The sequence below is a fragment of the Oncorhynchus gorbuscha genome, linkage group LG18 (assembly GCF_021184085.1).
Source record: "Oncorhynchus gorbuscha isolate QuinsamMale2020 ecotype Even-year linkage group LG18, OgorEven_v1.0, whole genome shotgun sequence".
Classification (NCBI taxonomy): domain Eukaryota; kingdom Metazoa; phylum Chordata; class Actinopteri; order Salmoniformes; family Salmonidae; genus Oncorhynchus; species Oncorhynchus gorbuscha.
In genome coordinates this window covers 16108836-16122584 of record NC_060190.1, presented here as the reverse complement: position 1 = coordinate 16122584, position 13749 = coordinate 16108836, and the positions used below count along the sequence as shown (strand labels likewise).

Here is a 13749-nt window from a genome sequence, read left to right as displayed (position 1 = left end):
ACTACTACATATCAGCCCCCTTCTCTCCAGTTAGTGCTGCATACATGTACTATGTTTGGTAATGTAGTGGTTCAAGGGAAACGGACAGAAAGTGGGGGATGTCCATAGCCCTGTGCCATAAAGGTCCGGACAATGCTTTAATGAACACACAAGTGTAGGATCCGCTTACCCTCCACTGGCTCCACAAAACCTATTCATAACCATGAGGACGGGTGAAACATAAAACTGACCTTAGATCAGTCTAGTGAGGCAGTCCTCAGTGACAGAGGCTGTGGGTGCCTACCAGTACCACATTGACCAACACAACATAAAAAAGGTTACATATGTCCAATAATTTCCTCTCATTTAAATGAACATTGTACATCAATTTAGTGCTTGTGCTTTAACCTTGTGAGTGATGTCACTAGAGGGGAGGGTCACTATCCAAAAATTGAGACCAGCAAGACATCTCTGCTTGGAAATTTCAGCTACCACCACTTCAAGCAGAAATGCCACCCCCAGCGGGAGAGGAGCTCACCCTTGGCTTTTGAAGCAGCATTGGACGTCATATAGCACCGTTTCTTTCGGGAGGAGATCCTGGTTTATTGGAAATAAGCCTTTTATTTTATTTTCTTTAGGAGTATGTGCTCGGGACGGTGGTGTATAGCACTAGAGCTGTGCTCATCCGGGCCACTGTGCGGTGACTCCATTCTTCTTCATTCACTGTGAAACTGCCATAGCCATAGGAGTTAAATAGGAATTCATTTTTGTGAAATAGCTAGACACATGTATTATACATATTTTTGATAACCCCACGTCAAGCTGGAACACAAACGGGCATGTCTAATCAAGGAGTTAGGAGAAATGGCCCAGTGAAACTGCGGTTGACAGGTAAGAATGTAAAACCCTCTCGCTGTCTAGCTTCACTTGCTTGTTAGCTAATGGCGCTATCAAGCTAACGTTACTAGCTAGCTATAGTAGTTGGCTAGTTTTCTGCGTGAATGTTTACACTCTTATTCACAACAACGCCATGTTATATTTACTAACACACTGGTCAAATGTCGTTCGTTACGCTTCAAATAAGGTATACTGTTTTTCTAACAAGTAAATGTATATTTTTTCAGTTTGTAATACTAGCCAACGTTAGTTTTACCTAGCTAGCTAGTTAACTGACAGTCGTGAATAACGTTGATTTACTGTTAGCTAGCTAGCGAACTCTCCAATTAAAAAAAGACAACACATTTGGGGTTGTCACAATAGCTGCATTAATTAATTGTTACAACTTGCAACGGTTGTTTGCCCACCCTTCGTCACTTCTTGCATGTGTTGTCCTACAATCTGAATTACATTGTTATTAATTTATCAGTGACATTATTATACATAGTGACACATTTTAGTCATTCAGGAGAGATTTACATGATCAATTAGGGTTAAATGCCTTGCTCAAGGGTACATCGACATATTTTCAACAATCTGCGCTGTGATTCGAACTAGCGACTTTTCGGTTACTGGCCCAAGGCTCTTAACCGCTAGGCTACCTGCCGCCCGAGTGTGCAGAGACTGCCCATAGTAGCCAGAGCTCTGCAGACTGACGCACCATTACCAAATGTAGTATTTATTTAGACCAGCAAGCCTGTTCCAAATAGTTTGCATTTGTAGCTAATATTTCCATTGTTTACTGCACTAGTGTTTCAAGATTTTCCATCAGTACTTTGATTTGTGTTGGTAATGAACTTTCAGCACCTCTACATAGCCTCAGCTTGTAGTGCATCCCCCTTTAAGACACTATTCCTTAGGGAAAGAAGCCAGCATGAGCCCCTTTTACTTTCAGTCCCATTCACAGTTTCTTACAACCCAAACATTTTCTGTTTACTTGAGAAAGCAGTGTTTTGACTGGGGAGAGGAGGTGATGGCATGCCCTGCGTTTCATGTTTCTTCATGATCAGATCGATTTCCAGACCCCTCTATCTTCTGGGACCAGCCAAATTAAATATTTAATATTGTAATGTACTCGCCAGATAAAAGCACTGAGTGAACAAGAGTTCCTCGCGGTCCGGCAAGAGTTGTCTGGTTGTTTGGAATATTCCATTACTTTGAAAGTGTTTACTTAGTTTGACCTTTTTAAAAGGCTGTACATTTATATTTTGCCCATGACCTCTATGATGCAGTAAGCCAAGGCTATTCTTCAATAATGAGGTGTCCTGCAATGATAATAAAAAATAATCTCTCTTAGTGCAGTGAAGGCCTGGGTCTCTGTTTTATTTCCATTTGGGAAATGGTTTTAAATGGGCTGCTGCAGTGGTCTTCACTCAGAATCCCAGGAATGTGAAACGGAGAGGAACCGTGAGTCTCTCTAGATCGTAGGAACATCCTCTGTCTCGTTCACACCACGGAGGAGGGGAAGAACGCTTCAAACCACTGCTCCTCTCAAACTGGGGAATACCACCACACATTTTGATGTTGCACATTTTTTAAAAGTGTGTGTGTGTGTTGTAGACTGGCCTCTGCCCTGGTCTGTGTCTGCTCTGTGGTCATTTAGGATAGGGGAACAGATGGGCTGCAGACAGTAGAGCTCGCTGGGTTACTCTTAAGCACTTATATCTTCCTTGGGTCTATAGAGTCTATTTAGAACTGAGCCGCCATTATTGTCTAATCGTAATGTAATCGTCAATAAACTACTGTGTCTGCTACCAGCAGTCTGGGAGATGCCTGAAGGTATTCTCAGGCCATTTGTCTGTGCGTTTGCCATTTAGAGGCAACATTCAAACTGTCAGTAGTTGCAGCTTTGCCTTGCAATTTATTTACCATTTCCTCTCGTCTCAGATGCAATTTCGCTCAAGGAATAGCTAGGGCTAATCAAGGCCCTAGCGGTTAGGTCACATTCCACAGACATCTAAGATCAGTGCTAGTCTGTGAGGGGAGACGCTGGGGTGTTTTCTGCACTGTTTTCCACCAGCCACAGTCTTTGGCACCCGACTGCTGGTCCCAGATCAGGATTGATGGATTGTTTAGTGTGAACCGGTCCTGTTATTGTTTGCTCACTGGGCTTTTTCCGTCAGTCGCTGTCTGATGAAGTCACCTGCCGCTTTGAATGGAATGCCGTTGCCAAGCAGTAAATAGAACAGTCTGGCGCTAGCCGCTATTCCCAACACTACGGGGAGGTGACAATTACTTCTGTTCGCACTGCTAGCATCTAGTCTGTCTATAACACTGCCTGCTGCTGTGAGCTAACTACTAAATGGCTAGCTATTCTAACTCCATTTTCTCCTTCGCCTCCAGTTGGCACCGTGAGCATATAATACCAGCCTGGAATAATTGTTTCAGATCCACTCTTATGCAGCACAGTCTGCAATCACAGCTGGTGCTCACCATCTAGGCCTCTTTTCCTCCTGCACCGATGTGACACAAATTGTCTGGTGAAAGCTATTAGCCTAGCCCACTTAAATTCATGTAATATTTTAGATACCTACTATCACATGACTGAAGGTCAGTGCAGATGAGGAAGCCACTTTAGACTGTTGAGTCTCTCTAGCATTAAGGGAAGAGACCCTGGAGGAGCTGAGTGTGTGCGAGTGGGGAAAAGCCAGGAAGTTGGCGATTTTAAGATAAAGGCCCCGCCTCCATCCTTCCTAGGCCGATCATTAGCCGGTGGGGAGAGAGTGCATTTTTGGAAAGTTAGCAGGGGCCACTGTCTCAGCATTCACTGTCAGTGGTCAGGAAATCGAGCCTGTGTGTGTCCTCAAAGGGAACACACGCACTCTTCTGCAGGATGTATCGTCCGCACGTGATGCCGAGCTAAATTAGGAGCCCTGTTGACTCCTGCCCCTAAAATGAAGGAAATGTATTTGATTGTGTTTCGTGAAGGATAACCTACATGTGGTAAAGGGACACCAACAAGACAATTGAAATGGCATTGGGAGCTGGTTTTACTGCCCTCAGTGCTGTCCTGTCCCACCCACCCTCCTAGCTGGATTAAGTTAATGCTGGTTTACACAGTCTAGCAGACTGGGCCAGATGTTTTGAATGAAAGCAGATTAGAGGCATTCGTTTGCTATTAATCTAAATCGACACAGTGAGAAGAGACCACGCCCATGTGTTATTGTTGTCACTTGGTGTTGGCTAGTTGTATACCGCCGCGTGAAACCCATTTTCCCAGGTCAAACTAAATCTGCGCGCAAGGTGAAGGCCGCTGCAAATATGTTTTAGCCTAGCAGCCATATTGATTAGCAAATTAGATCATTTTTTGGTGGGGATTCGCTAAAACATTTGTAAATAAGACGGCACCGCATCCGTCCAGACAGAGGCTTAATTTGACTACGCGGATCTCTCCGCCCGCCCAGCTCTGCAGAGTGGTCTGACCCATTTTAAAGCTCAATCAATATGCTTTGTCAGAAATCCATTGCAGCAATCTCCTCTAAGTTTCTGTGTTGGAATGAAAAGGCTTCTCAGTGTTGCCTTGCATCTCCTGTTGAATATCAATGGGAGGAGAGTCAGGTGAATTGGCTGTATTGCGGTTCACTGCCTTGAAATGTGGGGCTTGATGCCTTTCTATAAGACACAAGGGTACTACCAGAAGGGTACCACAACCAGCCTACATGCTCCTTTCCATACTGCATGCAGTTGGCTTTAATTTTCTCTCTCCTCTCGCTGTTCTTTTACATGTTTGTTCTATGAGCTGTCACTCAGTTTTCTGTACGTCAGTACAACATTCCCTCTATGACAACCCTTCTGTGTGATAAGTGTCTAGCGGAGGGGGGAGTGTGTGTGCCTGCTCAAACATTTCACACTCATTGTAGCCTACTGAAGCGAAGCCCATCTGGGATGGCCTGCCGTCTCTGTTCTGTTTTTTTCCTACCCGGGTCTTTCCTCAGTCAAGGTTGTCTTTTCATGTTGCCTCTGTCTGCTTCATACATACAAGCTACAGGAGTAACAGAGCAATGGAGAATCGGTAAGGTTTAATAGAGAATGACCTGAAGGTCAACTTCAGTTTTCTGAAGGCTCCTGTCAAAAGCTCAGTCATCATCAATCTTTACTGTTTCCTTAAGGTAATCATCAGATGACTCACTCACTATTATGCCTGTATGATATTGTAGATCATGAATCCTCCTAGCTGCAGTGATTGACAACCCAGGATCTAGACTCCGGATGTCTAGGTCAGGGTGTCAAACATACGGCCGGCGGGCAGGATACGACCGGCGGGGGGTTGAGTAAGAAAGTACTAAATTGTCGGGGGGAAACTAACTCTATATACTTTCAAATGACTTAAACCAAATCGAAACTGGGCAGAAATGATATTCAACCTATTTTCATACATTTTCTTGACTGTCCAGCTCGCTAACAATCAGTAGACAGTCAGGGAGCATCGGAAATTACAAAAGCGATGCATCGAGAACAATTATTTTGCCGATTTTTGCCAGCAAGGAAATATAATCACTTTTCAGTGCAGCCCCCCTGAACTCGTTCAAGACTAAATGTGGCCCCCGGGGGTAACGATGTGTTTGATGCCCCTGCTCTAGTTTATCAGTAACCCCAGGAATGTCAGTCAGAGTAGGAGTGTGGGTGAGACCAGAGCCAGTCTTTCTAACCTGTGAATGAATGGCCATTGTGGGAGTGATATATTGAGCAGGTCTGTTTGAGTGTGTGGGCTCCGTCTATGGTCAGTTAGCAGTAACTTAGAAGGTCCTGAATTATCTGCATTGAATAAACTGAACGGTGTAGTCTATAGCCGAATAGTGTAGTCTGTGTGCATGGCCCTTGTAATAGGCCATTTAGCAGACGCTGTTATCCAAAGCGACTTAGTCATGCATGCATACATTTTTCATATGGGTGGTCCCGGGAAGCGAACCCACTACCCTGCCGTTACAAACACCATTCTCTACCAACTGAGCTACAAAGGACCAAGAGCAGTTAGTGATATGTGTTGACTGTGGTCAGTAAGTGGCTATGTTGAGAGTCCTGTGTCATCTGCATTGAAGTCTGAATAGTGCAGTGTAGTCTGTGTGCATGGCCCTTGTCCAAGCCAGGGCTTTTTTTTCAGTGATCTGTGGATAGAGCGAGAGAGAGGGGGCTTGTGTTGCGGCCAGGTGCTGCCACGCACATCCAGACTTCCTCAGCTCTGTTTAGTCTGCCCCGGCCACTCTCACACCACTCTAGATGACTGGGCTCCGACGCAGAGCTGCCCCAGAAGCTCCCCCCCACACTCCACTCTTCAGTCCAGATGACTGGGCTTCATGGCAGAGCTGCCCCAGAAGCCCCCCCCCCACCACACACACACTCCACTCTTCAGTCCAGATGACTGGGCTTCACGGCAGAGCTGCCCCAGGGGTCCCTCCACACAGTCCACTGTTCTGTTCACGTGGTGGACGGCGCCTCTTACATGGAAACCTTAATATCCTGTCTCTATCTGGCAGGATGCCTACGCTGCCTGTCTGCTTTATATATATGTTGCTCTGTGTGCCAGTGAGCCAACAAATAGAGCGAGTGATAACCCAGAGCAATAATAATGATTTAATGGTTTGGTTATCTTCATTACTAGTTGTTGTATGTACAGTCATTGGCTTTATCGTGTCTTAATTGTATGGTGAGGGGTCGCGTTACAGTTTAGAAATCTGCATTTTCAAAACCCCTACACTCCAAAAATCTGTTTTAAACAATTTCATCTACGTTTTATATTGAAAGTAGTGTTTAAAAATATATATATATTTATCTGTGACAATTCGTCTGATGCTGAGAAGAAATTACAATAAGAAACATGTCATATCTGTTTACAAACCACAGCAAGATACTCTATATGCGTATTTATTTTTTCTTCTGTGTATTCTGCATTAACGCGAGCCCTGCTGCTACATAGTCTGTCTGGTGGGGTTTAATGCATGCTGCCGGCTGGCACTGGCAGTTAGGCTAATCTGTTGCATGTGTTGGTTAGACATTTGTTTGAATTAGGCACTTCAGGGAATTCACTTATCAATCACAGATAAGAGGGTTTTGTCTAAACTACTGCAGATCTTAAAATGACTAGAACTTCCTCATGTTATTCGTAAGTCTAATCATCACGAGTCCTCTAGACAGTTCAACTTTAATCTGTCCCTCTCTTAGCAGATGGGGTCTAACTGTTTTTATCTGCCTAATGGATTTGCAATGTACAGCTGTCTGACTGGACCGTTTGGAAATTGGCACATCACTGGCAATTGGGCAATTGATTGCTTTATTGCCAAACTGTGTTTTCTGTATAGAAGATGACATGTGTCTTGTTCTCAGCTCAGTTAGCCGCTCTGGATCGAGAGTGGTCTGACATTTTCTATGGGGAATTGAAAGGCTATGATGGAGCGTCAACATGAAGGCGTGTGTACTAGAGGTCAACCGATTAATCGGAATGGCCGATTTAATTAGGGCCGTTTTCAAGTTTTCATAACAATCGGAAATCAGTATTTTTGGACACCGATTTGGCCGATTTTTATTTAATATTTTATTTTTACACGTTTATTTAACTTAGGCAAGCCAGTTAAGAACACATTCTTCTTTTCAATGATGGCTAGGAATGGTGGGTTAACTGCCTTGTTCGGGGGACAGATTTTTACCTTGTTAGCTTGGGACATTCAATCTTGCAACCTTACAGTTAACTAGTCCAACGCTCTAACCACCTGATTACATTGCACTCTACAAGGAGACTGCCTGTTACGCGAATGCAGTAAGCAAAGGTAAGTTGCTAGCTAGCATTAAAATTATCTTATTAAAACAATCATAATCACTAGTTAACTACACATGGTTGATGATATTACTAGTTTATCTAGCGTGTCCTGCGTTGCATATAATCGATGCGGTGCGTATAGTTGCTCCAATGTTTACCTAACCATGAACATCAAGGCCTTTCTTAAAATCAATACACAGAAGTATATATTTTTAGACCTGCATATTTAGCTAAAAGAAATCCAGGTTAGCAGGCAATATTAACCAGGCGAAATTGTGTCACTTCTCTTGCGTTCATTGCACGCAGAGCCACCTAATTTTATGTAATTATGACATAACATTGAAGGTTGTGCAATGTAACAGGAATATTTAGACTAATGGATGCCACCCCTTAGATAAAATACGGAACGGTCCCGTATTTCACTGAAAGGATAAACGTCTTGTTTTCGAGATTATAGTTTCCGGATTCGACCATATTAATGACCTAAGGCTCTTATTTCTGTGTGTTATTGTGTTATAACTAAGTCTATGATTTGATAGAGCAGTCTGACTGAGTGGTGGTAGGCAGCAGCAGGCTCGTAAGCATTCATTCAAACAGCACTTTTGTGCGTTTTGCCTGCAGCTCTTCGTTGTGCGTCAAGCATTGCGCTGTTTAGGACTTAAAGCCTATCAACCTCGAGATTAGGCTGGTGTAACCGATGTGAAATGGCTAGCTAGTTAGTGGGGTGCGCACTAATAGCGTTTCAAACGTAACTCTCTGAGACTTGGAGTGGTTATTCCCCTTGCTCTGCATGGGTAACGCTGCTTCGAGGGTGGCTGTTGTCGTTGCGTTCCAGCTATACTGTTACACTGGCAATACTAAAGTGCCTATAAGAACATCCAATAGTCAAAGGTTAATGAAATACAAATCGTATAGAGAGAAATAGTCCTATAATTCCTATAATAACTAAAACCTAAAACTTCTTACCTGGGAATATTGAAGACTCATGTTAAAGGACCACCAGCTTTCATATGGTCTCATGTTCTGAACAAGGAATTTGAACGTTAGCTTTCTTGCATGGCACATATTGCACTTTCTTCTCCAACACTTTGTTTTTGCATTATTTAAACCAAATTGAACATGTTTCTTGATTTATTTGAGGCTAAATTGATTTTATTGATGTCTTATATTAAGTTAAAATAAGTATTCATTCAGTATTGTTGTAATTGTCATTTTTACAAAAAATCGTCCGATTTAATCAGTATCGGATTTTTTTGGTTCTCCAATAATCAGTATCAGCGTTGAAAAATCATAATCGGTCGACCTCTAGTGTGTACACATACGGTTATCCACGGTTCACCTGGCCAGACAAGACAGGAAAGGGAGGGAGGTTGGGTTAGACTAAATGTATTTTTGTCATGTTGAAACCACACACAAAATACTTTTTCTCAGAGCCAGCAGGTGTAGGCGGTTTAGACAGAGTACATAGATTTAGGACCCTTTTTAGGAAGCTGTTTCCTTCAGCAATGGTTCTCTATTCAACTCCCCTTCGATTTTTCAGTTTAACAGATGAAGCGTTTCAGTCGTTAAAAGGGAGTGATTGTCTAAACGTCTGCTGAATGTTTTGCCATGTCATTGGAAAATGTAGTCTAGCCTAATGTGGCTGTTTTTAAACCAAGGTTGTGTCTGAAATGGCAACCTATTCCCTACATAGTGCACTTCTTTTGACCAGAACCCATAGGGATCTGGGCAAAAGCAGTGCACTAGAAAGGTGGTAGGGTGCCATTTGGGACGCAGTTCAAGCATCTGTAAAACTACCTGCACCTTCAACCTCTGGTGCTGAGTTTCTACTCATTTTGATGATTCATGCAAGTTCTGCACTCTCAGAATTATGGCTTAAGAATTCTGGCAGACACTGAACTTTGATCTAGACAACAAGTAAATAATGTTATTGTTATTATAGCCCTGAATCCTAGGATTAAGTATAACCCCCAGAAGTGGGAGATTGGACAAGGTCTGTGTGTTTTTTGTTTTTGATTCTGGCATGTCCCATATTGCGGGCGGGGAACGGAGCACCATGCTGTTTGTGGCCATCTCAGTTTCATTCTCTTGGTTTTCATGCTGCGAGGGAGCCCCTGTATGGTGTGTAAGATTATGGCTTGTGTTTCATTGATACATTTGTTTTGAGTTTACATGGACATACATTCGGAAAGTATTCAGACCTCGTGACTTTTTCCACATTTTGTAATGTTACAGTCTTAATCTAAAATTTAAAACATTGTTTTTTTCCCTCATCAATCTACACACAATACCCCATAATAACAAAGCAAAATCTTTTTGGGGTGAAAATTTTCCAAATGTATTACAAATAACTGAAATTTTACACTTACATAAGTATTCAGACCCTTTACTTAGTACTTTGTTGAAGCACCTTTGGCAACATTTACAACCTTTAGTCTTCTTGGGTATGGTGCTACAAGCTTGGCACACCTGTATTTGAGGGGTTTTCCCATTCTTCTCTGCAGATCTTCTCAAGCTGTGTCAGGTTGGATGAGGAGCATTGCTGCACAGCTATTTTCAGGTCTCTCCAGAGATGTTTGATTGGGTTCATCAAGGAACTCTCTCTGTACTCTCTTTTCATCTTTCCCTCAGTCCTGACTAGTCTCCCAGTCCCTGCTGCTGAAAAACATCCCCACAGCATGATGCTGCCTCCATGCTTCACCGTAGAGATGGTGCCAGGTTTCCTACAGACGGGATGCTTGGCATTCAGGCCAACGAGTTCAATCTTGGTTTCATCAGACCAGAGAATCTTGTTTCTCATTGTCTGAGAGTCCTTTAGGTGCATTTTTGCGAACTCCAAGTGGGCTGTTGTGCCTTTTACTGAGGAGTGGCTGCTGTCTGGCCACTACCATAAAGGCATAATTAATGGAGTGTCGCAGAGATGGTTGTCCTTCTGGAAGGTTCTCCATTTCCACAGAGGAAATCTGGAGCTCTGTCAGAGTGACCATCGGGTTCTTGGTCACGTCCCTGACCAATACTTTCCGAATGCGTTGTATACTAGGTAATAATGTGCCGATATTACATTTTTGGCAGATATCCAATATTTTCCTTGCCCGGCATTTTTTTTAGCTCCCTTTTTAACCATTCTAGTACAGTTAAATAGTTAGACAGCTGCATCCGTGTATGTTAAGGCACGGCATCTCAGTGCAAGAGGTGTCACTACAGTCCCTGGTCCGAATCCAGGCTGTATCACATCTGGCAGTGATTGGGAGTCCCATAAGGCGGCGCACAATTGGCCCAGCGTCATCCGGGGTAGGCCGTCAATGTAAATATGAATTTGTTCTTAACTGACTTGCCTAGTTAAATGAAGGTTACATACACACACTGACCAAAAGGTAATTTTGTTGGCATTTACGTATGTCCCCATTACCAGTAAAACATAATAAAAACCTATTTCTTTCACTTACTTGCTGTGCCGTTTAGTTGTTCATTTATTCAGTCATTTAATTTTCTATCAGGATTTCTATGGAACGCCGTTTGGGTCTTTGCGTGTCAAAAAATATACGATTTAACACTGTGTCAAATAAGCTTGTTGACCAATCAGGACCTGAATATGACTGCACGTCAAATAATAATTTTACGCGTTCATTCATTTTTTATTACTCGTATTTCATATGTCAATATTCATCTACATATACTATGATGCTGGTAAAGTTGTCTCGCGCACCTACAGTGCTGGTGATTAAAAAAAAATTAAAAGCTAGCTAGCTCATGGATCCAAACAATGTTCTTCCCCAAAAACTGTTTCAGTAGCTCTAGTTAGCTAGCTAACTAATTATATAGCTAGGTGTAATCTAAAATTAGCCTAATTTATAAGACCATTCTTATTTGACTAATGGTGGTCGGACCCATCTGTGACCCTAGCCACAATATGGATTGGCCACAACAGTGGATTTTGCGGTCAGCCTTCAAAATAAGTGTGGCACGATTCTCCTATTTGTATTCATTTGCATCACTGTCAATGACATAATTTTATTTTGAAGGCAAACCGCAAATTCCACTAAATTCCTAATTCTTGTTGTGGCTAGCTTCACAACACAACCCGGTCCGGTCAAGCCTCACTAGCCAGATGAAGCTAGCTGGCTGCTTATAATGTTAGCTTTGGGCAAGCGGGTTAAGTAGCCGTCTAGCTATTTATTTTCATGAACAAAAGTTCAATTTCAATAGCTGAACAACAAGTGGCAACCTAGCTAATACTTACTCACAAGGATTCCTAAATCATTGCTAAGAATAATGACTGCAGTTTTTACTGGTCGTTGTTTTTTAGGTTGGTTGTATTGGTGCTAGTTAGGTACCAAGCTAAAGCTAGCTACTCCAGAAGTTGCGGTCGAAGAAATTATGCTTTATTGTAAACATATCGTTTGTGGCCGGTGTTTGCTTATTTGTTTTTGTACAGCTTTGACAGTGCTACTGTATATTTTTGTGACATGCAAAGACCCAAATGGGGTTTCATTGTATGTATGTATGCATGTATGCATGTATGCATGTATGTTGTGAAGCTAATAGCAGTGACACTATTACTGTGTAACTCCAGTAGGGCAACATCTGAAAAATAGCGCACTTGATAGTGTGTACCGGTGCTCGACCAGTCGGCGAAAGCCAACATCACCCATGACAGAGAATGGTTGATTGCCAAGGGCAATAAATTCCATTATCGACTTTGAGATGTCTCGCTGACATTTTCTTTCTCTTTCAAATGACTGCTCGACTTGTTGACTGCTCGATCCACACAACAGACATTGTGGGCTAGTTTAGGAATGCTGTGTTGCACGTATAGCGCAAAATTTTACGTGGTGTCTTTATGTCATGTACCTTCGTTATATAGGTATGCATGTCAGATTTTACATTGTTTTTTTTATGTCGGGCATTAAACTAGACATCGGACGATACTGATGTTGGCATTTTTAGCTAATATCGTCCCATTCCGATATGTTCACCGATATATTGTGTGTCCCTAATACTAGGTATAGAGTAGATTAGTTTGCGTGGAACACTGCTCTGCAGTGAAGTCTGCTGCTGGCAAGTAGGGGATTTGCATGTGATTTAGCCCTAGATGGATGCTCTTGATATTCGGTAGGGTTTTGATGATATGATTTAAAGCATCATTTGAACCAAGGCTGGCCCACGAAGTCTCAAGGAAATGTAAATTGTGCCTTGGTCTCAATAATACAGATATTCTGTAATAGAATATTGTCTCACAGTGGGTTTAGCATTCAAAGTTAAAAAACCTTGGTCTGCATCTTTTGCCAGGCTCTTTCCAAGGCGGTTGCCATGGCTGATTCTCAGGTCGACATTCTCACCATATTAAAACGGATTCCCCTATTGGTCCAACTAACAGTCACCGAACCAAGCAGTCGAATGTTCGTTCTCCTTCAAATAAGGGTTCCTATGGGCAAAGCCCAGGTTTGGCAAGCAGAAGAGCAGCACAGCGTGCATAAAGTTGGGTTGAAGTGTCTGGTGCTTCAGGACCCACCAGCTACAAAGCACTTTTTACAGTGCTATATCACGGTTGGTTAAATCCTCTTTTCGTCTAGGTCTGCACAAAGGAGAGCAAGAGGGAGCTTCATCTGTTATTCAAATTATACTTGAACTTTGTGGCATTCGTGTGCTTTACAGTATGACAGTGGAAAGAGTCATGATGAGTCACACCTCATGACTTGCATAACAATATTATGGGTGGGAGCGGAGGCTGGGAGGAGAGTTTTAGAGTTGGGCTGAAAGACCACACTCAATATGCAAAATACATTCAACTTTCTGAAAGTGCGTTCTTGGGCTTATGTCTTAGTGTAAGCTAGTATCATCTGGTAGAAGGACCACCTTAATGTGTCTTACTATATGCCTTTTAAATATTCTATCTTGTTGTGAATTCCCCCAAATGTATCTCAATGCATGTGGTCACATTGTCAAGATGCAGCCAAGTCAGTTTGCAGGTGCTGATGCTGCTCCACTTTGAGCTATTTTTACACTCTGACCTCGGTGCCCTGTAAGATGACAAGCGATACTGTATCCTGTCTTTTCTGTCTCGCTCTCTGCTGTTAGCGATC

The 13749-nt window shown here is 42.7% G+C and overlaps 1 protein-coding gene across 4 annotated transcripts in view; it reads left to right on the top strand.

Annotated features, from left to right (window-relative positions):
- Positions 1 to 417: 417 nt before the first annotated feature.
- The window catches only part of LOC124003033 (E3 ubiquitin-protein ligase SMURF2-like), an 81213-nt gene continuing 67881 nt past the window's right edge, over positions 418 to 13749 (top strand). For 2 of the 4 annotated variants that reach the window (XM_046311003.1, XM_046310999.1), the window contains exon 1: positions 419 to 870. In XM_046311003.1, coding sequence (XP_046166959.1) covers positions 819 to 870 — 52 coding nt within the window. In that variant the 5' untranslated portion in view covers positions 419 to 818. Of the gene's footprint in view, positions 871 to 13749 lie in introns of all 4 variants that reach the window. The other 2 variants (XM_046311001.1, XM_046311002.1) reach the window with 2 other exon arrangements.